This window comes from Zalophus californianus, chromosome 6 (assembly GCF_009762305.2).
Source record: "Zalophus californianus isolate mZalCal1 chromosome 6, mZalCal1.pri.v2, whole genome shotgun sequence".
NCBI classification, from domain to species: Eukaryota; Metazoa; Chordata; class Mammalia; order Carnivora; family Otariidae; genus Zalophus; species Zalophus californianus.
The window spans coordinates 35,325,503-35,351,607 of record NC_045600.1 but is presented as its reverse complement, the minus strand read 5'-3'; the positions used below and the strand labels follow the sequence as shown (position 1 = coordinate 35,351,607).

The 26,105-nt window shown below is 54.9% G+C and overlaps 1 protein-coding gene and 2 long non-coding RNA genes across 4 annotated transcripts; 2 read left to right on the top strand and 1 right to left on the bottom strand.

Annotated features, from left to right (window-relative positions):
• Positions 1 to 284: 284 nt before the first annotated feature.
• RAB15 (RAB15, member RAS oncogene family) lies at positions 285 to 23,662 on the bottom strand. 2 transcript variants are annotated; one of them, XM_027569278.2, is made up of 7 exons: positions 23,358 to 23,662; positions 6,628 to 6,688; positions 5,746 to 5,806; positions 5,205 to 5,282; positions 4,430 to 4,519; positions 3,216 to 3,281; positions 285 to 3,039 (listed from the first exon to the last, which is right to left on the bottom strand). In XM_027569278.2, the coding sequence occupies exons 1-7, from the start codon at positions 23,479 to 23,481 to the stop codon at positions 2,881 to 2,883; spliced, it is 639 nt and encodes a 212-aa protein (XP_027425079.1). In that variant the 5' UTR covers positions 23,482 to 23,662; the 3' UTR covers positions 285 to 2,880. The 2 variants fall into 2 exon arrangements, with proteins under 2 accessions (XP_027425079.1, XP_027425080.1); XM_027569279.2 differs by lacking the exon at positions 23,358 to 23,662 and adding an exon at positions 13,951 to 14,030.
• LOC113908815 lies at positions 2,941 to 5,187 on the top strand. The gene is made up of 3 exons (XR_003515598.1): positions 2,941 to 3,060; positions 4,818 to 4,938; positions 5,055 to 5,187. It is a non-coding gene; the product is annotated as an uncharacterized LOC113908815 (long non-coding RNA).
• LOC113908814 lies at positions 8,184 to 9,318 on the top strand. Its single transcript, XR_003515597.1, has 3 exons — positions 8,184 to 8,351; positions 9,123 to 9,212; positions 9,292 to 9,318. It is a non-coding gene; the product is annotated as an uncharacterized LOC113908814 (long non-coding RNA).
• Positions 23,663 to 26,105: the final 2,443 nt, after the last annotated feature.

Here is a 26,105-nt window from a genome sequence, read left to right as displayed (position 1 = left end):
TTCTTGGCTTTACAGACTCCCTCAGACATAGGTATTCAGCATTCTCCCAGCGACACAGGCTTCTTCCTGCACTTGTAGGCCCACCGCAGAGCACTGGGGGCTTTGCTGGGGCTCCCCTGCAGGTGGTGTTGGGAAAGGTACAGTAAGGAGGATGATGCTTTGCTGCTTCCATTGTCATCCTTCTGCTGTTGCTTTATAAGGTTTTGGAGCCTCCTCTCCCAGCACTGCCTCTCCCTCCCTCCTTAACTGTCAAGGTCCAAGTGAGAACTCCTCCTGGGAGCTCATATAGGCAGCCACACCTGTGGTTTGAAATATTTTTTATTTTGTAAACATCTGTGTTTAAAATAGATGAACCCTGCTCACAATTCATATATTGGACCCAAGACACGGTACACGAAGTTCACCCATCACAGGGAGATGGTGGGGGCCTGGGAGCATGTGGAATGCCTGGGGCTGTGCTGAGTCTCAAGACAGCAGGTGCAGAGGTGGTGAGGAGTAAACAGGCAGGAGCGCCTGCTCAACAGTCTGGGCCTAAGGCCAGATCCCAGGCCACCTCCCGGACTGGAGAAGTTTAGGGGTGAGAGGCTGACTCCGATACCCGGTGGGCGTAGCTGACCCTAAAGCTCCAACCCTGCTGCTCCCATACCTCTCCCCAGCTGTGGCCCTGGTGGATGGGGCTCATTGGTTCATAAAATCTCCACTCTGTGTTTTCCCTTCCAGAACCCCTAGGTATAGTAAAAATTAGTCCCTCTGTCCCGAGGGGGCTGGAAGAGAAAGACACATGTTCTGCCTGACCTTCAGGGAACACTGCGATATGGGTCCACAGGTTGGAGCCAGTGCCCAGCAAAACATCTGCTCTCTGAAGCCCCTGGCTGCCGGCACCCCGAGGGCTGGCGTTACCGTCGCCCCACCCCTGGTGTGATGCTGTGTCTTGACACCCGAGGAGTCAGTCCTCAAGGAAGCATCCCAGCCATATCATGACTTCATCCAAAAGAGTCTGCTATCTAAGTTTCTCATCAGCTAACAATTTATAACTATCCCTGCCCTCCTCTTCCTTCCACTATGTTAGCCTATCCCTGGTCCTACATCCTGAGCTACCCTCTCCTACTCTAAGAGTCAGGAGGAAAGGCTTGGTGATTTCTTCCCCACCTTTTTTTTTTTTTTTTTTTTTTTTTTGAGGAATAAGGAAGCAGGGCTCTTAATCCTTCACACACGTGGGCCCTGGACTTCGGCCCTTCGTCGGTGAACGTTCAGTGCTCAAGTCCTTGTTTTAGCTCCAGCCCGAGCCATGTGATGCAGCTAATATGTAGCTTAAGAAGGAGCCTCCAACCCTGGGAAGGTGGGGAAGAAACCCACCAGGGCCCGTCACTGACTTGCCCCTTCTTTAAAGCGCCTCCTTCAAGCCACCTTTGGGCCATGTGGGGTTAAAGAAACTTCTTCCTGAACAAAGAGCTCTGGAGGAAGGAGTCCACTTCCCTCCCCCTGCAGCCACAGTGCAGGTGGCTCCTCTTCAGGGAGCTAGAGGGGCAAGATGAGCACTTTGTCTAGAAGGCTGAAGAGAACAGCACCAAGCATTTCTACCCGGGGCCTTCCTTCTCTCTCCCCAGGAAGCCCCTGCCCTTCTCCCACAGACTTTGAGTCTCAGGAAAACCTTGAGCACGGAAGGCTGGGTTCAGTGGTTACATCACCTCTCACGTGCCGAGGGGTCGTGGGGAAACGCCCTTCTTACACAGAAATGGAAGTTGCTGCCATATTCCCCTCTGGCCTCCTCTCCCTCACTTTCACCTGATATACAGGGGCTAGTACTTTATGTCCAAACACTCCCCTTTCTGGGGTGTGTGGTTGGCTCGTCAGCATCAACATCACTGGCCTCGCCCCCTCTTTCCTTCCTTGCCTTTCCTGCAGTGCCCTGAGGCCTTGGTACACATCTTTAAACTCAGGAGCCCAGGTGGAGAGAAATTGTGTACACACTGCACGGGAGGTAGAGAATGGAGGTGACCTTTATCCCTGCCTCCTCTCGACATTTTTTTTTTCTTTTCTGAAGCACCTGCTTCTGAGCTCACTTTCCGCAAGAAGCAGGTGGGCAGGCGGCCAAGCAAGGCCAAAGCTGGGAGGGGGGGACTTGGGGGGCAGGCAGGGAAAGGTGGGACAGCCCCAGTCTTGAGAACCACCAGTTTGGTGTTTCCTTCCTACCTTGATGTTCCATTTTCCCCGATCACTGGTGAGGCAGGCCCACAGCACGGGAAGGGGCGGTGGGGTGGGGAAGATAGGAAGAAGCACCCCGTAGGCTTTGGCCCCTTCACAAAGCAGGGTGGGGGGTTCTCCCAGAAGAAGCGTGTGGAACATCCCCATGAGCCTGAGTCCATTCCCTTGGACAGGGTTAGGAAGAAAGGAAAGGAAGAAGCTGCCCCGGCAGCCACACAGCAGTACGGTGAGGGAAAGAGGTGTGAGGGGCTTTGATACAGAACACACTGGAAGGGGGAAGGGGACGAGAAAGAGAGGTGGGAGGAAGAGAGGAAAAGCAGCGAGGAGACAGGATGCACTGAGAAAGAAGGAACCTTGGAGTGGCCTCACTCCAGACGGGGCCACTGTCCGGGCGCCTGGGGCGGTGAGACCGCGCCCGCAGCATACCGGGGGGGCTCGTGGCAGGCCTGTGGCGGGCAAACAGGCAGGAGGGAGCCCCTCCAGGCTGGAGGGCGGGGGCAGAGGCTGTTCTGAGATGACAGCGGGGCTGCTCTCAGGGCCAGGCAGGGGAGTAGCAGCTACTGGTATTCCACAGGGTCACCCGAGTGAGAGGAGAAGCAGGGCAAAGCCTGGACTCCCTGTCTGCCACAGGCCTCCCGAGGGGAGGGGGATCGGTGGGTGCTCCACGCAGGACCCTCAGCACCAGCAGGCTTTCGAAGAGTTCACTGGGCCCTCAGGTTTGCCCTCTTCCTCCTCCAGCTCGGCCAATGCCAACTCGTTGCTGGCGCGTGTCCGGAGACCATCCAGCTCCTTCCTGTGGGCCTGCAGCACCAGCTCCGTCAGCCGCGTGAAAGACTGGGAAACCAAGGGCGGCGGGTGAGTGGGGTGCTGCCTCCTCTTCCCCCTGCAGCCCGGTGGCTGCCCCGGGGGGCGGGGGGGGGGCTCGTCCTCTGACCCGCCGCCTCCCCGCTCTGTGCTACTCCTCGGGACTGGGCCACAGAGGCAGGGCTGCGGGGCTTCGGGGCTCTCACCTCTTTAATGTTGAGGTTGGTGCAGGCACTTGTTTCATAGAAGTCCATGCCATACTCCTTAGCTAGCTGCAAGAAAAGAACATTCCTGAAAGGGAGTCAGTGAGGGAAGGGAGGTGCCCACAGCATCTGGCACACACTTGTGCCACAGCCCTCACGGCCCGTGCTGAGCTGTCACTTCTCAGACCAGGCGGGAGCTCCTTCCAAGACACAGGCCAGCCGAGAATGAGAGGACACTCCACAAAGCCCCACCCACACCCCCAGCCACCTCCCGGCGCACACACATACATTGGGAGGCAAAGATCCCCCAATCTTGTGCAGGATGTGGAATTAATGACAAACCCGGGCTTTGGGGTCAAAGAGACCCAGTCTTAAGAGGCCAGTGCCGCCACTCAGCAGCCGGACGACCTTGGACAAGTCACAGACTCTAAGCCCGGCGCTGCCATCTGTTAAAGGGGGATGAGGGTGTCTATCAACCAAAGTCACGGAATGACTGAAAGAGGTCATGCGTCTCAAAGCATTTGCTTAGTGCCGGCCATCCATACAGTGCTCGATAAATACTATTCTAGGAGGGTTTATTCTAGTAGGGTTTGCCTCTACTTTCAGATTTTTCAGTGATCCTGCATTATTTTTGTATACCAAAAAATCCATTTTATTTTAAGCGCTATGGACAGAAAGAGGGAGAAAAAAGCTCTCGAGGCCCTCAGAGTGGGTGGATGACTCCCGTCTCCATGGTATCCATCCTTCTGGCCTCTGGGAGGGCTGGGTCCCTCGGCACCACCTTGCTACCCTCCCTTCTCCGTGGCTTCTCCGACCGTGAGCTTTTCCTCCCTACCCCTTCCCAGTATCAGGACAGGGGTGGGGTACCTGTAGATAGCAGCCGTGCCAGGATGCTGCTGGGGAAGCCAGCGACTCGGAGCCCTTCCTCCCCATGAACACTGGAATGACCTCTTTAGCAGAGGATAATCCTTCTCTGGGGCCCTTAGAGTTGGGAGAGGGGCTGCCCGAGAGGTCTTTGTTTTAGGATGGGCCCCAAATCACTGTCCCAAAGGACAGAAAGCAAACTCTCAAGGATGGCAACTGGCCCGGAGCCTCGGGGAACTGTGGGAGGTGCAGGGTGCCTGAGGACGGGGACAGAATCCTGGCTCCCAGCTCTCAGGACTGGCCCTGGCCGCAGGAGACGTGAGCGACGGGCAAGGCCAGCTTGCTCCACTTACCTGCTGCCCTTGCTCCCTTCCCACCTGCCGCTTCTGCTCTTCATCAGCCTTATTCCCTATAAGAATCTTCTGGACACCTTCTGGTGCATACTGGGGACAGAGGACAGGCAGAACCACCAGTGAGTGCTGTGTTTCCCCCCCCCCCCCCCCGCCGGCCTCCACCATAGAGGCTTCTGGCCTCCACACCAGCACCAAGATCCAGAGCCCTAGGGACAGAGCAGGCTGACTGGGTGCAGGCGCGAGGCTAACCCCAGGGGGCCCAGAGGGCTGTCACGGGACAGCTTAGGGTGGGAGACACTCTGGCTATTCCTGGTACTTCCTGGGGTTAGATAGCTGGTATCTGAACTGGCAAGGACGTTGCACTTAAGTCCACCCCCTCATTCTACAGGTGAAAAACTGGGGACTCCGCAAATTCATATGGCTTGCCCAAGGCTCCAGAGCCAGGACTAGAACCCCAGTCTCACGATTCCTCCTGCTCCTGAGATTTCAGGAAGGACAATGGTCACAGGGTAGGTTCTGACCTAACTTATTTCCAAGGAAGCAGCAGCCATGGAGGCCTGGCTGGGCGCAGGGCATGGATGGCGTGGCAGCTTGGGCTTCTTCCCCATGTCTTACTCACCCACAGGTCTTCATCCAGGGCTGGGAAAGGCAAGGTCTCCTGGGAGTGTTTGCTCACCAACCCCGAGAGCTTCGGCCCTTCCCATCTGGCCCTCACTTCGCCTTCCCCTCTGAGGCACCCTTCCCCCACCCCCAACGGTGAGGCAGCATCTCCTACCTCATCCACATCACTGACCCACTTCATGATGTGCTGGTAAGAGCGCTCGCTGCTAATGTCGTAGACTAAAAATATTCCCTGCGAGGGAGAGAAGGAGCGAGAGATGGGGGAGGTAGTTGCACACAGAGACAGTGTACAGGCATGGGTCCAGAAGCACGTGTGGTACCTTAAATGCTGGGTCCCACTCTCCCTTCTCCCTGCTTAGCATAATGAGGATCCTTCGGCACCCAGAAACTTCTCCTTCTCTCTCATACCCCCAAAGCTATTGTGCCCTAGGCCTATCACAGAACTCTCTGAGGTAGGAAGGCACCAAATCTTCGGACTGGGGTCTTTGGCCCAGGGTGGAGGGTGGGGATGAGGCTGGGGGACTTGCCTGCGGTGTGTGCTCAGAGAGTAACTGATGAGTGCGTGATGGCGGCCCTCCCCAGCAGGCACTCCGAGGGCCCTATTCTGGGAGTTGGTGGCACAAATATCTCAAACGCCCAGAGCTGGAAGTGTGGATGCCAGCGTCCCACCTCCAACCCTGAAAATGGTGGCTCACCTGGGCCCGTCGGTAGTACTGCTTTGTGATGGTCTGATATCTCTCCTGCCCCGCTGTGTCCCTGCCGTAGAAAGCCAGGCCATCAGAAGAGCAGGGACCATGGAGCCGGAGGGGAAGGGGTGAACAGGAGCTGGGAGACCCTGTGCCCTTGCAGGAAAGACTGGGGAGCTACAGTGTGAAAAATCAGGAGCTTTGATCCCCAAAGGGGTCTGAACATACCCGACTCTGCAGGAGAGAGGCCTGATTATCTGGTGCTGACAGGGCTTACGGGGGCCTTGTCAACTCTATCAGGGCCAGGAGCCCCAAACAAAACTGGGCCTTGGGCAACTCTCTTTAGAATTGGGCCATTGTGTTCAGACAGGTTGGACTGCTCCACCTCCCGTCCCTGTGGGGCCTCTGGGGCCTCTCAAGGCAACGCCCATAGCATTCTCCAAACTGGAAGCAGCTCCAAAGGCTGGCGAAGGCTGCGCTTGCAGAAACCTCAGGCTAGAGAGCCACAGCGGCCCCTTGTGGCTACTGGTGGGAAGTGTACCATGCCGTCCTGGGGATCTCTCCCCAGGGTCCATCCTCAGTGTGGGGTGTAACTCTCCCTCCCATGCACTGTGGCATGGCCCAGGGGCAAAGTCTCATCCTAAAACAAACCCACACTCGTTAGTTTGCCAATTCCTTCTAATTCCTGCCTTTGGGTGACTTGTGGCCAATCCCATGCAGTTTCCTAAGAAAAAGAGATTAAGGCTCATAGGAGCATGAGGTGGGCTTTGAGACATCTGCTTCTCTCGGTAGAAGAGGCGGCCTGTTATCCCAGATGCAGCCTCGGGATTTTCACACATGGCAGTGGTGGCCAGGGGAGCAGCCCCATGTCTCTCCTCCTCCCCGACTCACCAAATCTGTATTCGTACTTTGATGCCATCTACCTCTATGGTCTTCATCTTAAAATCCACGCCTGGGGAAAGGAAGACAGCAAGGAGGTTAGGAACAGTACCGCTGAGACTGAATAGTAAAGGCCCAGGGCGCTCGTACTGGAAGGGATTCCCTATGGCTTAATATGGCAGAAAGATGGCATGAGGTAAAGGCCTTCTTGAGCCAAAGATTGACCCTAAGGAAGTATCTGGGGCTTTGAAGGGGGCTTCCCTTCCTCCTTGGCCTGAGAGTTGCCGCCAGTAAAGGGCAGGGGTGGGAGGGGGAGCGGGTACAGGAGGAGGGCAGAGTGAGTACGGGGGAATCCACTCCATCTACTGCCTCACTCAACCCCCAGATGTGTCTCCCTCTCCTCAGTGTGAGGTCTTCCTATTTACACTTCTGGAGGGAACTGCGGGTATTTATTTATCTCCCCCTGGAACTCAAACCCCTAGGAATAGCAACCTACCTAGTTGGCCTGTTTTGTCTTTTTTTTTTTTCTCTTTCTCTGCCTTATTAATAACCAGGAGGGGATGTGGTGCTGTCGTGAATGTGGGGAAGGCGCAGGGACCCTAGCAGAGGCCCACCAAGAAGGCCTGGTGGCTCTGCTGTTAACTAGCCCCCACTTACTGGAGGAGGCACTGTACTCCTTTATTTAGAAGGAGATGGGCTTTGAAGCCAGGCCTGAGCTTGAATCCTGACTCTTGCCACTTTGGTCATAGCTATGACTTCGGGCACCTTGCTTCTCTGAGCCTCCACTTCCTCATCCGCAAAATGGGGAAATCACCAATCATTTCAGAGGGTGGATAAGAAGACCAGATGAGATACAGGGCCCAGGACCTGGGAGACACTCCGTTGACTGCCAGTTACCACTATACCCTAGTACAGTCCTGGTCTGTTGTGGGTGCTTGTAAGTGACGACCAGCGACCGGAGGACCAGGCAGTGACGCAGCATGCTGCTGGGGGAGAGAGGGGAGGACAGACAGGCTTCTCAGGCTCATGGGCCCAAGGCTCAAGGAACTCAGCTGCCGCAAGACCCAGGAAACATAAGGCATTTGGTAAAGCGGCCCAAGGCAGAAACGTATTTGGGGAAACTTGCAGGACGAGTCAGCAGCAGCTGCAGCAGGCAAGCTTGAATCTGAGTGATGACAGAGAGGAGAGGAGACATTTTCATCACCACGCCTCTTCCCAGCTCCAACTGTGCCCGGGCACTGTGCCCAGTGAGGCAGGAGCTCTATCGAGTAGCTTAATTAAGCTTAAGTCTCAGTGTACTCCCTGGAAACAGGTCAGGAATGGGCAGCATTAACCCGTTTTCAGGTGGAGAACACAGTCAAGGCAGAGTTCCAGATGGACGTAGTCACCAGGCTGCACGGCCCAGCCCCAAAGGGCCCCCCCCAGGTACCAGAGTCCCCACCACCCCACTGTCCCCCTCAGCATTAGTTCTTCACCACTGGGGGTGCTTCTCCCCTTCTCTGGCTTCCACAAATACAGACGGATCCAATTCAGGCTCTTCCCTCTCCCCGTCAGGACCAACCATCGTTTAACCGGAGGGGAGAGAAAGATTCCGAACGGGCAACCCAAACTGGACCAGGGTGGTCAGACAGGAATCATTTTCCGCCTGCCCGAGCTGACTCATGGCTGTTGAGCTGCACTCTTCCAAATGGGCAATGTCTGGCCACCATTCTTCTGAGTGTGCTGAGAAAGCGAGGGTGAGGAGCACCGGGCCTTGGTGGGGGCAGGGGCGTGCTCACCCTCTCCTCAGACAGACAGTTGTCAAGAATTTGCTTCTTGCCCTCCCCGGCATAGAAGGGAATCAGGAAATTCTTGTTCTTTCATGGACAGTGAGAACCAGCAATTTGGTTCATCTTACAATCAACCTAGCTCATTATCATACTAGTCCAGCAGGCCTGGTCCAGGACAGTGCCTTATGCAGAGGGGTCACAAGGTGGCAGGGAGGGAGACAGAAGGTTCTACCTTCCCTTTATTCCATACACTTCTATGGGAACTTACTATGTGCCCTGCACAGGACTAGGTGCAGAGTGGTAGAAAGGACATAGGATCCCTGACCTTACAGAGCTGAGTGGGAAGGAGACAAAGGCCCAGAGAGGTAAGATAACTAACCCAAGGTCAGCACAGCAGGCGGCAGAGATTCGAACACAGGCCTGTTAGGTCCCAGAGCCCGTGCGACCCCCAGCACTGCTTCTCAGGGCAATGAGAGCTGTGTATTAATGAGACGCGGAGACTTATCTATGCTGATTTCTCTGTAGGTCCTGAGGCTCAGCCAGGGAGGAGCTCCCAGCACTAGGGGACTCCACCGGAGAATGTAAGCAGGTGTTAGAAGAGGCAGCTACCCTGGGAGTGAGCGCTGGGCTTGGATTCCTTCTCCTGCTTCCCTCACTTCTTACCGGTGTGGCCAGGGACTGAGGCTGAGGGATTTGGGGGGCCCACAGCACCCCCACACCCATCCTCTCACAACTTAGGTCTTCCTGACTGACCACCCAGTAAAATCTGTGGAGCTTGAAGAAAGTGCTTCCATTTTGGCTATTCACAGGTACGAAGCAAGAAACAGGGTAAGTCTAGGCCTTTTGAGGGATTTTCTTTCTCCCACCCACCTTTTTTTTTTTAAGATTTTATTTATTTATTTGACAGAGAGAGAGAGAGCGCACACAAGCAGTGGAGGCAGCAGAGGCAGAGGGAGAACCAGACTCCCCATGGAGCAGGGAGCCCGATGCAGGGCTCGATCCCAGGACCCCAAGATTATGTATGAGCTGAGCCGAAGGCAGACGCATAACGACTGAGCCACCCAGGCGCCCCCACTTTTCTCTAATAAAAAAAAGATGAACAGCCCAGTGATCTTCTAGTGGACTCTATTCTTTCTACCCTCCCTGGTCCCATAGCCTGGATCTCCCACTGTGTCCACCTACCAGTCCATAGCCCACCATGCCTTTGCCCACCCGTGGCCCCTCCATCTGCGTGGCTGTTAGTCTTCTCCTGCTGTTGAGCACTGCAGGTCAGTCAAGATGCTGGCCTGGATGGTCGCCCACAGACTCCTGCGTTCTCACCGCAGTGGGGCCCTTGTAGCTGCTGGTTCCCCGTTTATAAGGGAGTGCCCATACCCCTCCCCACAGCCACCGTCGCCTCGCTGAAGGCCTCAGCCCTCGTGCGCCCCCCTCCTCAGGGCCACTCACTCAACAGGGCTCCTTCTCCACGCTCCAGGGGTGAGCCGAACGCGGCCTGATGAAGCCGGTCCTGAGGCCCACCTCACTTCCTCAGAGTGGGCCTCTGTTCTCTCCACCTTCCTTGGGGAAGAGACCTCTATCCTTCTCAAGCCTCAGCTCTCAGCTCCTCATCAGCCCCCTCTGGGTGCTCGTCCTAACGGTCCGGCCCCTTTCTGCTGAGGAGGAGAGATACTCTCCCCCCACCTCCAACCCCTGTGTGTTCTCCCTCCGGCTCCTCCAGGGTAGCCCTCCTCAAACGCCAAAGTGCACGCAGACCACTCGGGGACTGTGTTAAGATGCAGCTTCTAGAAAGTGGTTCTCAAAGTGTGGTCCCCCGACCTGCAGCATCAACATCAGCCGGGGATTGGTAGAAATGCAAATTCTTGAGTCCCACCTCAGACCGATGGAATCAGAAACTCTGGGGGCGGGGCCCGGGAATCTGCATTTTAACAAGCTCTCCAGGTGATTCTAATGCATGCTGCAGTTTGAGATGTGGGCTGAAGCTTTGCACCGGAAGTGCCAGCTGAGGCGGCATGGGCGCGCTCCCATTCTCCCGCCATTCTCCCAGCGTGCTTTGCAGGTGCTCAGCTTTAGAATCCCCTGGGCTGATTGTTTTTTAAATGCTGCTACCTTGACTGGCCTAGACCCACTGAATCAGAATCTGAGGGCAAGGGCCAGAGACCTATATTTTTAACAGGGTGGCAGGGGATTTTTAGAAGAAAGTTTGAGCTATGATATAGTGAAAGAGCTATCCGTCAGCCTTGGAATCAGAAAGACCTGGGTCTGAATCCAGATTCTGGCACTTGCTGTGTGACTTTGGGCAACTTTCAACTTCTCTGAGCCTCAGTTTTCTTCCTGTGGAATGAGAATACCACTGGCCTCCTTGGGGCTGTTGTGTGATGTGGATTAGGCCATGGATGTGAAGCACCTGTGCACAGTAGGAAGCTCTCCTCTCCTTCCTACCTTCCCTCTGCTGAATAACCGCTTCCCAGCGAGCGGCCAGGCAAACCAACCCAGAGAACCTTGGATGTGGAAAGGGTTACCCGAACGCCCTTGCTGGTCCAGGGACCGGTGGCATCAACATCATCAGGGAGCGTGTCAGAAAAGCCACTCTCCAGGTCCACCCAGACTAGTTTGAGAAGCACTGTCCAGCCCATCTCGAGGCAGAACCACACCCAATCTATGATCCTCTTAATTATACTTGCCTCGCACCCCTCAGCTAAGGAATCCAGAGGCCTCAGTCCTCGTGCCAGCCCTGTGAAGCAGGGAAGAGTGGTGATAACCACTGGAGGCACAGGGAGGCCAGGCAACTCCCTCCTGCTCCCACACCCAGTGGCTGAGCCAGAACCAGAGGAGGACTGGCCTCCTGACAGCCATGTGGGTGCCGCTCCCTCGACCAGCGGCTGCGGAATCTTACCGCCTTTCCTGTCTTGCCCTGGCATGCCCCATACCTGTTCTGCTCTGATAAGGCATCTAGAAGCGAGGCCCTGGGCACTGGGGGAGCAAGCCCACCATAGGCTAGTTTCAGGGGACCCCTGGCTCTCTGAGACAGGTCATGATTGCACTCAGCCCGGATGCATCACCCTGCAGAGAGCCACATCACTGTCCCCAGGCACAGGGAACACTGTGGTGTGAAGAAACAGCCTCACCGCCTCCACACCGCTCCAGCAGACATTCCTGAGGACACGGGGGGCCCTGGCGGAGAAAGTCAGGAAGAGGGGGCCCTCTGCCAACCAAGTACTGAAAGCACAGTGGGCCGCTCACCATTTTTCTCAGCACCTTGGATGTGCCAGTCATGGTGTCTCTTCCGGCTGCAACTGCCGGGCGCAAAGCTGCTCAGGGAAGCAGGGCTGGGTACAGTGTGTTCTCTGTGGCAAAGCAGCTCCTAACTGGACCAGAGGTGGATATCTGACCACAGAAGGCTGGTCCATCAGTGGGCTTGCTGGGGACCCCCAAGGGGACCTGGCCAACATGGGCAAGGGGATCTAGCTAAGCCGATCAGACCAACCCCCTCCAGACGGTGCTGAGGGGATTGGTCAGCTGGTAACAAGAAGAACATGAGGCAGACGTGCAGAGAAGCACAGATGCCGAAAGACAGAACACGGTGGCCAGAGTGGGGGCTGGGGGCGCTGGATCCTGGCACAGACTCCACCTTCCAGCCCCTGGGTATCCTCAGAGCACACCTGCCTTCCCTAGGGAAGCCCGAAGGCACCTCAGGATTGCCTGAAGATCCACAGCCTGTGTCTGCCCAGCTGCACCAAGGCCGGCGGGCAAGGGGTTTCAACTTTGGGGCTGGGAGGGAAACACCCCCAAATTCCCTGCTTGTTGCTGCCTCCTAGTTTTTGTCTTCTAGCCCCAACCAGGTGTAAAGTAGCTAAGGGCCAGAGAGTATATTTTGTATTTGACCATATTTTTTGTTTTGAAAAGCTCTGCCTCCAACCCAGCAGAGCGCCGGGCCCAGAGCACGAGGAGGGTGGGCGCCCGTGGCCCGGGTGCAGGGACGCGCGTCCTGCCACATGAACGCCTCACAGGCATCGGCAAGGAAAGCTCCTCAGCGCCAGTGCCTCCCGCTAGGACTGTGGACGCGCTGCCCTCGCTGCACTGGCGGCCTCTGGCTCTTCCTGGCTCGGTGCGGACAGCCTCTGCCTCTCCAGCAGCCACCCCCGGAGACCACGAGGCCGCGAGCAGAGCGTGGAGCGCGGTGACGGGGCCGCTGGCAGAGAGCAGGAGGAGGGGCCGAGGTTGGCCTGCGGGTCCTGGGGGCTGGAGCAGGACAGAGGCACAGGACAGCGGGGATGGCTCACCGGGGGCGGTAACACCGCAGCTCCCTTACCGCGCCCTCAGCCTGGCGGTGAGGGGCTGAGACGACTGGGAAGAAGGGAACGGGGCACATTCAGGGGGAAAGAACAGCCCTTCCCATCACCGTGTGCCTCCAGAGAGAGCCCTGGGGAGCATGGAGGAGGAGGGTAAGAACACAACCGTGTGGTCAGAGTTCGCTTCCCATCCCGCCTTTCCCACGCATTGCCCGTGGGGTCTTCTTACCCCCTCTTGGCTGTTTCTTCACCTGTAAAATGGGAGTGACAATCCCAGTTGTGGGAGAAGGTGCAAAGCCCATGACACAGGGCCTGACACACAGAGTTTTATGAAATGTTAGCTGAAGAAGCTGTCAGCTCCTGAGGGGATGAGGAGATCAGGCAGCCCAGGGTCACAGTGCGGGGCACAGACAGACAGAGCTCTGGGAAGGAGGAGGGGCTCACACTGGGGAGGGAAGAGGGGGAGGAGGGCAGGGAGGTGACACAAGGGGCCAGCGCTCAGCCACAGTGTTCCAACAAAAAGAGAGAATGCCACCCACCGTGGAGCCCAGATGTCCCCCTTCCTACAAAGTTCTGGCAACGTTCGGGTGTGCCCACTGGCAGGCCAGCACCTAATGGGTTAATGTCAGGTGCCAGCTTGCCTGTCTGCCAAATGCTACATGTTTCAAGTGGAAATAAGTTTCTTTCTGGGTGCCAAATGTTATCACTGTGATCAACCACAGCCCAAAGGACCAGCAGGGAGACTCGAGCCTTTTCATTAGCAATGAGACACCACAACAAGAACAACTTAATACACCTGAAACTCAAGGCAGACACCTGATCCCTGGAGCTGTGCTGGCTCCAGTTACCAAGCCCAGGGCCCAGGAAGGCCCCCTGCCCCTTGCTGGCAGGCAACCAGCATGTGCTGGACATGTGGGGCTCACGCGGGCTGTGGCAGGAGGTCACCTCCAAAGAGGTCACCCTGAGCAACCCCAAAACAAGCTTTGGGGAAAGGCAGACCCTGTGGGGAGATGCCACCCCAAACAAGGCATCAGAGTGATCCCCATTTCAAAACCCACTTCCCTCGGCAGGGGAGAAAACCCGTAACACCAAGAGACCAATGACACCATCATCCCCCTAACTGAGGGCCAGATGAGGGGAGGAAGGGAGACAAGAACAATACAGAAGGTGAGCTAAGAGACAAATCTCATGAGAAGATTCAAGACAAAGGCTCCCGGCACACCAAAGTCCCTCCTACCACGTAGGCGCGGAGAGGGGAGAGCGTCGTTGCCCCAAACCTGCTACTTGCTGTGTTCCTCTTCCTTCCGTCCGGGGACAACCGCCTCACTCTCTGCTGGGCTGCACGCTGCCACCTGACTCCCTCCTCTTAGCCACTTGCAGACTGACTGTCCCTCACACTGGCCTCGCTCTGGGGAGAAGAGGCACCAGGTTCTCTCAGCAAATGCATTAGTCAGCATTTGCACCCGCTCGCTCTGGGAGGGGTGAGAGGCAGCAGTAAAAGCAGCAGCCCTGGTGTTTGGCAGACAGAATCCTGATCCTCGAGCTCCAAGGCCGTGTTTTAACCTCCAGGACCCTGAGTCAGTGGCTCTGATTTGGATGCCACCCACAAGAAAGACTGCAGATTTCAGAGTGATACTCTAACCCTCCTTTCTTTTTTAAGATGCAAACAAAAGCATGCACACACACACACTCTCTCTCTCTCAATGTGATCAGAGGTGACATGGGGACCAGGACAACTCTAGAGATTACCACCTGCAATAAAATCTTGAAGGGCCAGTCTTTGGAAACCCAGGGCCCAGAAACCCAGGGGCTATTATCACGGAGAAGGATTTTCCAGTCGAACACGGAGTCCCATGAGGCTGGAAGGAATGCTTGTCCCCAGTGCCTGAGCCCTAGGTGCTTCCCACTCCAGAGCCCCTGGCAGTGGAGTGGTCCTGGAAGTCACTCCAGCAGCCAGGCTGAGCTGATGGGAATTGTCTAACACCCCCAGTGACTCCGAGCGACAGGCAATACTGACCTTAGTCTAAGCCCCGGCCCCCTCATCTCTGCATTCATCAAAGAGTACCCCGCTCATGCTTTCTGGCTGCCTGCTATGTCTGAGCTTCCCCATAGGACATGTATCTGAGCAGAAGAGCTAGACGCTACTGGAAACTGCTTGCCCTTTGCAGAATTCTCCCCCTCTTCTCAGTCCCAAACACACAGGTAGCATAGTGAGTTTCTCGTTGTCTCTGAGTTCCAAGACACCAGTACTAGCTGCAGCTGCCCTCGGGAAGAGCAAAAGTCCTCGAGGAAAATGCATGCGTGCATTCATTCATTCATTTATGCCTTCATTCAAACACGCTGTTATTGAATGCCTACGATGTGCCAGGAACTGAGCTAGGTACTAGAAGGCACAGCCATGAAGAATACAGAAAGATCCTTGTCTTCAGAGAGCTTCCATTCTAGTAGGGAGGACAGATAATAAGCAAATTAATCAATACTTTCAGAGTGATGTTAAGGGGCAAAAGCAGAATAATGGAATAGAGACTGAGGAGATCCATGTGAAAGCTGCTTTAGATTGGCTGGTCAGCGAAGACCTTTTAAAGTAGGTGACATCTGAGCTGAGACCTGAGTGACAAGAAGGTGCTATCACAAAGATCTGAGAGACAAGGGCCCCAGGCAGGAAAAACAGCAAATATCCCTCAGGCAGGAACATATTTCAGTCAAAATTGAAGTTCCTCAGAAAAGGAAGAGGGATTCACATTACTCTTTCCTTTGTTATAAAGCCTGGGGCGGGGGGAGAAGCACAGCAAGACCCTTCCCTTCTCTGGGATCTCAGAGGGATCCAGCCTCATGTGTGCACATGTGTGTGCACGCACACACACATATACACACATAAACATACATATACACCTACGCCTACATATACACATATACCTACATATACACATATACCTGTATATACACATACAAATGCACATACATATACACATACACCTACATATACATATACACCTACACCTACATATACACATACACACCTACACCTACATATACATATACACCTACATATACACCTACACATACACATACATATACACCTACATATACATATACACATACACATACATATACACATACAAATACACATACATATACACATACATATAAACCTACACATACACCTACATATACACATACACCTACATGTACACATACAAATACACATACTTACACACCTACACCTACACATACACCTACACATACACATACACCTACATGTACACATACACCTACGTATATACATACACCTACATGTACATATACACCTACATATATATGTACACATACACCTACATGTACACATACACCTACATACACACATACACCTACATGTACACCTACACCTACATGTACACATACATATACATATACACATACACCTACATATATACATATACATATACACATACACATACACTTGTTTGGAGGATCTAACCTGAAGAATGTACCAAGAAACTTCTCAAACTTGGGGCCAACTTGGGGACTCCTTGCTCCCCACTTTATGATGGGATCTCTATATTGAATGGCTCATATATGTAAAGCACATCTGTTCTATGCACATAGTAGGTACACTGAGTAGGTACTCAGGGCAAGCCAGTTCCCTTCCCACTGCCACGTGCACAAACCTACACAGGGCCTCTGGGACACATGCCATGTACTCCAGCTAACCCTGGCCTGCTCCCCTCTGGCAGACCCCTGACCTGGGCCTTGCCTCCCTGAGCCTGCTCCTGAGTGGTCAGTGGGCACCACCGAGGCAGCCAAGACCTGCCAAGCTACGGACCACTCACCCTTCCGCCCTCCTCCTGAGCCTCTTCCTAGGCAGGGCCACGTTGACAGGCAGTAGAAGGTCCCCAGAGAAAAAGACTGGGGTTGGGAGCCTCAGGAGCAAGCGTCTTGTAGGGGGCAGGGCCTCCAGATGTGTCTGCCTTCACACAGAGCCAACAAAGCTAACTCTTAGCAAAGATCTAGTTGAACAAAAGCTGGTACGACCATGGCCCGCCACTACCAACTGGCCCAGCCAGGCAGAAGGGTAGAAGCCCCAAATTATAGGTGTTCTCCACAGCACCTCCTCCCCCACCCTTTGCCCCCTGAGGAACCACCCCAATGCCACTTCTTCTGTGAAGCCTTCACCAACCAACCCAGGAGGAGTTTATCACCTCTCTGTGATTCCCAAGCGTCCTGACGTTGCTTTTGCATACTGCTCTGCTTGTCTGTTTGGATGCCTGACTTCCCAACTGTCTGCACTATGAGCTCCCAGAGGGCAAAATAGCCTCTTACTCATTTCACTTTCCCATTGCCTGGCAGAAGGCGGATATAATAATACATATTATTCAATAAAATGGAATAAAGGAAAGAAAAAATGGATGTGTGGGTGAGTGAGAGAATAAATGAGTGAATGAATGAAGTCAGTACATCCCAGGAGAAAAGATCAGTGAGAAAAACTTTTGAGAGTGATCGGGGGATGACCCACATTTTGAAGCCAACTGTCAGCCTTCTCTACAGATTACGGGGCCCCGTCACTGAGTTCTCAGTAAATATGTTCTCAAAATAGTAATATGGGAGGGCAACACTCAGATCTCACCCTCCAAGGTCCCCCAGCCAGACTCCCCAATCCTAGCCCCTGACAGTTCCCCAGTGGGTCATGTCAAGGAGGCAGACTTGGCCGACAGCAGAGGCACAAATGTCCCTCCGTCCCAGAGCCCTTGGTGCACTGGAGAGAAGTTTGCTTGGCAGCCTGTGGAAGGGTCTTCTGGGATGAGCAAGGGCATGCCCCAAGCTGGTCTGGAGAAACTGCAGAGGAAGTGGTTCAAGTTTGGGCCACTTGCATGCAAGATGTGAGCCATCAGTGTTCTTGGGGCCTTTGTTTCCCCTGTTATAAAACCAGGCTGATGATCAATCCTCTCTTCCTCAGTGGGAGGAATGAAAATGTCCAGGAAGCTCCATGGCCCCCGACAAAGCACACTGCCCAGGCAGGAGAGCCAAGGAGAGGTCACACGCCTGTGCAGAAAATTGGCAGTTTTACAAGGAAACGGGCACAAATATTAGATTACAGAAGAAGGCCCTCTGAGAAGAACTGGCAATCAGGGTAGAAGGGTAATGGCCAAATATCGACTTTTGTGCTATAAAGCTCATCACCAAGATGTCTGGGGAGCGGGGGAGGATGGGAGGAGAACAGGAGGAGAATGGGAGTGGGGAAGGGGCAGGCATCTGGGCCCTCCAAGCCCGGGGGGCGGGGGGCGGGGGGGCGGCTGTGGGGAGCCGGGAAGGCCAGGAAGGTGGTACGGGTGTGCAGAGCAGCTGAAATAAAAGCGTCTGAGGGTTTCAGAGCTGTTCTCAAGGATCACATCCTTGGGGCGCGGGGTGTGCCAAACGGGGGCCTGAGGCAGGGTGACACCAGACAGCGCCCCCTGTCCTATCCTCCCAGGCCACCTGTCTCCCCCCTCCTCCCCGCTCCTCCCCACCTCACCCTCCCGTCCCAGAGCCTCGCACCGCTCGGGCAAGGGTGGGGACCTGGCACGGAATCGGACATGAAACCCGCAGTCTACTCCTGTGACCCCCGGAGGGGAGCTGGTGCCCTGACTCCTGTCGGTCCACCGCTGGTCCCCGGCTCCTCACAGGCACCTAGCGCAGGGGGTGTTCAGTAAATAGTGCCCAAATCCCTGGATGCATGAGTGATTGGTCTCAAAACGTGTTACTGACAGTATATTAATCTCTACAACTTTCTTATGAGCTAGGAATAACAAATAATAAGAACAAGAATGGTCATAGTAATAGAATCACAGCGGCTACCATTTCATTTGAGGGCTCGGCCAAGCGCTCCATTAGCCTCTGTAATCTTCACAAGGACCTTTAAGAAAGAGTCTGTTACTCTCTTCAGTTTACAGATGTGGAGACTAAGGAAAGAGCTGTTAATAAGCGTCTGAGGGTGGCAGAGCCCGGTAAGGCCATGGGGGATCTCCTGCAAGTCTGCTCTCTTTCCATTCTCCCCATGGCTTCTCCCCTTCCTGCAGTGAGGCGCCCCTGGGCCCGCAGCGTGCACAGCTCCCCAAGCTGCAGGGGGGCAGCGCCCAGTGCCCAAGCAGGTGGATCCATGCCCCTGGGGCCTTCCCTGGCTCTGGCCCTGCCCCTCAGTCACCCGAGGCCCTAGCCCCAGGCAGCCCAAGCTAGCTCAGACTGAACTTTCCGGAGAAAGGGGATCCGGCAGCAGCAAAGCCAGCCCAAGGAAGCAGCCCTGAAGCTACAGCGGTGGTTCAACCGGTCAAACCAGAAAATCACCAGGCAGCCACCTTGGAACCCAGGTGGCCTCTAAAACAAGAAGGTCTGGAGGCCATGTGACACATGTACTCCAGGAAGAGCAAGGATGGTGTTCCTTCAGCTTCGTGAGTGGCTCACATGACATTCCTGGCCACCGTGCAGAAAGGGAACCAAAGGCCCCCTGCACGTAGATGTCCAGTAGGCTGGGACACAGTCTCCCTGCCAGGGCAGGCAGCCCAGGACACATGAGGCCCTTTCAGAAGTTGCCAGCTTGACTGGTTCGAACGGCTCTCCACTTCCGGAGGGAAAGGAGAATTGGGGCCGCTGTGGAGTTTGGTGTGGCGGCCACAGGAGGGGTGTATGGCAGAGAGAAGAACTGAGCTGCTACCGCAGCCCTTGACCTGTCTCCCCGCTGAGGGTCTTAACCCCCACTCCCAGCCAGGACCCTAAGTGCCGCTGTCACCATGTCATTCCCCGGCCCAGGAACCTTCTATTCCACTGCGGAGGCCCAAGGCCCACCTCCTTAGCCAGGCCCTCAATGTCCTCTGCCCTCGTTCATCCATTAATTCAACAACATGTATGAAGCTCGAGCCTGGCCTCATACCAGGACGATGAAAACGAAGAGGACTAAGATTTGGTTTCACCCTCATGCCCTTAAAGTAGAGTCTGGGAGACAGAGAGAGAGAAACAGAGGAATGTTCTCACTCTTCCCCTAAAAACTCCCTTCTGTTCTAGCCAGACTGCCCAGAATCCCAGGAACGCCCCCTGGATTCCCACCTCTGTCATCTCTGCTCCTGTTATCCCATCTGCTCCTTCCCCTCCAGGAACGGAAAAGCAGCCCACACTGCGAGGCCTCCGCTCAGCCTCCCTTCCTTCTAGAGCCTTCCCTGCCACTTCTAGTCAGCGGGGCCTCCTCTTGGCTGGCCTCCTCTAGCCTTTTGTCACAGCAACAGCACTCTCGGTCCCCTCCCCAGTCACTGGCTGCCTCCTGCACCCGGACATCCTTATCTAGCTGCTGGTAACGCCCCCCAAGAGCTCCGGAACAGTAACAATGATCCGGATTGATCCCCCACACGTGAGGAGTGCTTCACCAAGTGCTTCCAGATCTTGTTGTGGCCTTAGCTCTTTTTGCCTGTGTGCAGGAAAAGGTGGCCTGAATAGGTTGCTAAAATGCCTGGCACAGTGCTTTGTAGTGAATCCTTAATTAATTAGCTTAACAGGTGAGGAGGCAGCAAAGGCCATTAAGGCACGGGCTGCCCACCTGCACACGACCCCTGTCCGGGTCGGCACAGCCGCGTGGCACAGATCCAGCCCACGGCCACCTCTCTACCTGCGGACTAAAAACAAGAGGGGCAGTCAGTGCCTCAGCCGACCTGGGAGGTCTCCTCACTGCTCCTGGCAGGCCCTTCTCCGGAACGTCACGGGCTCTTAGACTAAAGGGCATCAACAGTAAGTCACAAAGGTGCCAGCCTGGGTCACATCAACATGATCCAAGGATCTGAACTCCGTCTTGGCAATAACTAGTGAAATGCCTTGTTTTCCCCATTTCACCAAAGTCACTCCGGAGAAAGGTGCCTAGATCAGTGTCCAGCATGGTAAAAGAATGTGTCTGAGACATGGAGCAGCTTGAGAGAGGTGACGACGTGTCTTATTCATCTTGCAGTCTCCAGGTCTCAGCCCTGAGCCCAGCTACAGCACCTGTGCATTTTTTTCTGAATGGATAAATTAATGACTATGAATTGGTAGTACCCATTTTCTTGGCTCCTTGATTTGCCTTCTGGCTGCCCTTTCCAACTCTGTGGGACACTCTCTGGAACCCTGCAGGGAAAGCTTTCCTTGACCATCCAGCTCTGTCCCTACGTCGTAGTTCTTACTGAAAAACATGCCCAAGACCAGGTAGAATCACAAGTGCCTTAGGTAGTGTCGAATAGAATGCAGTCAAGAAGCCCAGTGGGCAGATTTGAAAAGGCCAGTGGGAAGAAAGACAGGTTTCTTTCTTTCCCATGGAACCCAAACTCCTAAACAGTCCTCTGCGTCCTGGGAAAAGGTGGACCCAACCATCAGAAGCAGAGGAAGCCCTTGCTCAGGTTTTAGGTCAATACACCAAGGGCGTTGAGGGGATGGGCTGGGGAGTGTGCTACTGAGAGACCCCCACTCAGTTCGCTGACTCACCACCTCTAAAGTGGTCGGCCCCAGGGGGACCCTGAGGACGTCCCTGTGACCTGTGAGGGGAAACTGCACATTTGCCCCTTTGGCAGGAAGGAGGTGTCCAAAAAGGGAGAAGAGGTGGAAGAGACAAAAGGAGAAGGGCTGGTGGTTAGCAATTTGAGGGCATGGGACTTAAGGAAAACACAAGCCTCAGAAGGGCCATCTTGGGATTTCAGAAACATCGCTTCCCTCATTCGTCTGTGGGAGAGGGAGACACATTTCCTAGGGGAGGCTAGCTCCCCTAACAACACTGAGCAGGAGCCCAAGAGCCTCTGAAATGAGGTGGATGAATAAAGTGCTCCAGGGAAAAAACCTAGGTCACTCCTTGGACTTGAAATGTGGGCAGAACACCAGGGTGCAAACAACTGCTCATCAGCCAAAGTCTGGGGACCAGCAGCAGCCCACAGCCCTCTGTGATACCTCAGCAGTTCCTGGCGCCAAGCCCGTCCATAAAATAGCCACTGAAAGTTTCCTTAAGTGCTAACCTGCTGCCCTTCGTCCCCAAGCCAGCAACCTGTCCCCATATGCCATCTGGTTCCTCAGCCCCTCCCCTGCTCGCTCCCAGGCCTTTCCCCAATGCCTCCTCTTCCCTGAGCCTTCGCGAGAGGCATGCAGTCCTCCCTTGGCTTCCGGTCCCCTGCCCATCCCTCCCAGAGAGATAGCCCACGACCAGGCAGCGGCCCAGCCTGAGCTCCAGAACTCCTCGTAGCCTGTATGAATGGATGTGTCTGTTCTCTCACCTTAAGTCCCTTGAAGATAATGAAGCAAAGAGAGAATGAGACCCTGGGAACTCAAAGACAATGGCAACAGTAATAACTAGTGTTTATCCAGCTTCACACGTGTCCAACTTTGTGTTAAGTGCTTTTACAAACATAATCTCATTTAATCCTTACAGAACCTCACAAGGTAAGTACTGTTATTATTCCCATTCTACAGATGAGAAACGCAAGCTCCAAAGCTTAAGTGGTATTCAAGGTCACACTGTCCCAAAGTGAGGTCTCCAGGTCTATGTGACCACACAGACTGCCTCTTAACCACGGGTCTCTGTCCCTCCTGGCTCTACCTGCTCCCTCTTCTCTCTTGGCAGGGAAAGTGCGTTGGGAGGGAGGGTGGAAGCCTCGAGTGGGAGCTGAGTGCTGGGGGCGGTGGGGTGGGGGGAACCTGGGCGGTGCTGAGGCTCCTCCAGGGCAACAGTAGGGGAAGCTGTTAGATGTGGTGGAATTCCCTCAGCTCAGGCCTCCCAGAGGAGGAGGCCCCTCAGGGCTCAAGGGGGAGAACCCCCCCTCAGAGGGGGGCCACCCACGCCCTCCCAGAACAAGAGATGGCATCACAGTCCAGTCTGGGAAGCCACGAGATCTTGTCCCTCTAAAGCACAGGCTCCAGCATTGCCAGCTCAAAGCGATTTACTGGAAGGTGGGTCCTATCAGCCATCTGACCCAAGGCGTGGACAGTAAGGCCTGACCTTCCCCATCCTCCTCAGCTTCCTTCAAAACGAACCTTTTGCCAGCTGTTTTTCTGGAGCTGGTTAATAAGTGTCCCTTTCCCATGCAAACACGCTCACCGAGTCTCTGCCCTCCTCCAGGTGTCCCACCTTGTGGCTTACCTTCACAACTGTGCTCTGGAAACTCAGTCCCTTTGGCCCCTCCCTTCCTCCTGTCTTCCCCCTCCTGGCTCCACACTGGGTCACCCCTGAACTGAGCGTACCCAGTGCCTCAGTGACGCGGCTCCCCACCCTGAACCCCTCTTCCAGAGCACAGGCTTTACTTCCCCTCCCCCTCTCCACCTGGGGGTGTGGGGAAGTCATTTGGGTGGCTAGGATTCTCGCTGCCCCAGCTCGGGGTACCCAGGCCTACACTCGCCCCGGTGGTCTCGGCTCCGATGGGCATGCTCCCCCAGTGCGAGGCCGGAGAACCTATCCCTAATCAGGGACCACAGCAGGGACGCCCCCACCTCCAGGACCCGCGGCTCAAGTCCCTAGGCGGCGGCCCCTCACCGGGATTTCTCCCCTGGTCCTGGCCTCCCGCGCCAACGCCTCCAGCCGGAGAGGCGGGCAGTTCTCCCGGGCTGGGGCAGGGGCCGGGGGCCGGGGGTGAGGTGGCGGGGGGGGGGGGGGGGGGACGACGCGGGCCAGCTGTGGCGGTGGGGAGGGTGGGGTGCCCCTCCGGCCACCGCCCCTTACCGATGGTGGAGATGTGCGAGGAGTGGAACTCGTTGTCGGTGAAGCGGCACAGCAGGCAGGTCTTGCCCACCCCGGAGTCCCCGATCAGCAGCAGCCGGAACAGCACATCGTACTGCTTCGCCATGGCTGGGGCCCGCGCGGGCCTGGGGGCTGCGGGCGGGCGGCGGGCTCAGCCCCGCTCGGCCGCTGCCATCGCGGCGCGCCTCCGCCGGGGGGACGCCGCGGGCTGCGAGGAGGAAGCCGGGCCGGCCAGCTCGCTCGGGGCCGGGGAGCGCGGCGCGGCGGGAGCGCGGGTGGGAGGAGAGAGCGCCGGCGGCCCCCGCCCGCCCCTTCCCCTGCGCCGCCGTCGCCGCCAGCCCGCCCGCCCGCGTCCCGGGAGAGGGGGCGGGGAGCGCGCGCCGGAGCGCGGCGACCCCACGGCGGGGGCCGGGCGGGGGCGAGGCGGGCGCCCTCCCCGGCCCGAGGGTGCGCCGCCGGGGCTGGAACCCGGGCCCTCCCAACCCCCGTGTGCAGGACCCGCGAGCCCGGGGAAACGGTGCGGGCGTTCTGAATGCGGGAGTTGAGGTGAGCTCCCACCCGGCCCACCTCTACCAAACTCGGCTTTCGGGTCTCATCACTTCTCCCCTGCTGGAGCCGGGTCGGGCCTCCCAGAGTTGGTCCTCACTTGGGCTCACCCCGGGTCGGAAGGCCTTGATCGGGGTCTGCTTTCAAACTCCCATCTATTCTTGAAGTCGCTGTCTCCAGAACACTCGAGAGTGTTGCTAGAATTCTCTCTCTCTGCCATCTGGCTTGCCTGTAACCCTGTGTGACTGTGTCTGCCCTCCTCCAACCCCTCATCCCAATTTTAATTTAAACGGGTAAAATTTCTGCTGACCTCCTCCACTAGGGTGAGAGCATAGTGATCGTAAAAACATTTACGAATGCACCATCCTTCAGACAGGCAAAAGTATCTGTTTTGGGTCTAAGCGGCTTAGATGCCAGGATGCTCAGGATGCCATTACATTATTTCAGACCACTAAGTATTTCTGCCGGTATACGCCCATGACACCAAAGAACGCATGGGCCTCTTTCAAGACTTAATTTACTACCACTGAATGTGTTAGCACCAGAGAGAGGCAAATGCATGTTTTCTGGAGTCTAGAAAATTGTGTATTCCTTAAAACAGTATTAGGGGTGAACAAGCCCAGCTCATTAGATCTTTTAAAAGTGGTGAAAAGTGTGTATCTGAGTACTGGATAGAGAATATATTTTTCAGTAGTAGGTTAAGGAAAGCAGTAAGTCCATCTTCTTGACTTGAAGAGTTGTATTTTAGGCAACGTGTCTAAATTTATAATAAAGAAAAACTCCTGAACCTGATAGCTACTTTGATGACATGAAAAGTTGAGAAAATGGATCCTGTGAATTCCATTAACATTTTTAAGATTTCCAGGTGTATTTTTCTTCACTGGATTCAACTGGGCTTCCGGTGTGTGCTGGGGTCTCTGGAGTTGGGCACACTGGGTTCCAGCCACAGCTCCTCCACTCACTGGCTGTGCAACCTTGAGCATGTTACTGTATGCCTCCATGCCTCAGTTTCCTCATCTGTAAAATAGGGATATCTTCACAGGATTGTTGGAAAGATGATATAATGTGTGGAGAGGACTTAGCACAGCACTTGACAGTACTCAATAAGTGCTGAGGGACAGAGACCACGTAATGTTTTCCCTATGCATACATGGGTGGTAAGTGTATCCCACAGATGGTCAGGGATGTTTTCCAGGAACTCGAGCCATCCTGCTGTGATTCTTATCCACACTACTACACACAGTATGGAGTGCAGGTTCAACTCAGCCTGACCCCCTCTGGGCACAGCCAGCTGCCTTCCCATTGATTGGCATCTTAGTGATAAATATTCTCTGCAGGCCTGCTTAGTGGGACCATTAGTGGCTCTCTGTTTGCTTCTGTCCAAGAAATAGGAAAGAAGATGCAACCGGAGGTAAGTGCCTAGTCCAAGAAGAAACTTCACTTTGAAGGAAATGGCTTTCCCTAGGCAAGACAGAAAAGGAAGTGAGGTTTCCTAAATGACTCTGGGGAAATAAATACTCATACTCATAAAAAAATTAAGGATATCTCATTATGCTTTATTCAGTAGCTTATATTGTTTTAAAAGCAGAAAAGCAAAAAGGAATCATCTAGAAGTCCAAGCTAGACATCTGGATTGTCCATTCACATCCTGGCTCAGCTGCTTTCAGAAATGTGTGTGTGTGTGTGTGTGTGTGTGTGTTTCACACACTATGAGATGGAAGAGCTATGATTTGGGGACAGTGTTAGCAAAAGAACTATATAAACTAGTGAAGACAACAAGTTTGCTTTAACCAGGGACTTTATAACTGAAATACCTAATTCCACCTCCTTACATCAGCACTCAGTGGGACATTCTGGCATCCTCCCCAGTTGAGGTCAACTTGGACTGGGACAGGTTTCAGTAGAGCTGGGAGACGTCTAAGAATGGTTGCTGGATGTCTCTCCCACAAGAAGCCTCCAAGAATCAGTTTCTCAGTTATGTTATGCCCATTCTTTTACCAGGGAGACAAGGGCCTGCCCCTGCTTCCTGCCACCCCCAGCCCAAACACACTGAGCATCCTCCCTGTTTAAGCAGCCAGCAGGATCTGCCATTGCCAGAGCTGAATAATGGGAGAGATGTCCTGATAGGACATCCCACTGCTGAGACCAACATAGCTGGACCATGGGGCTCCTCGTTAGCAAAAC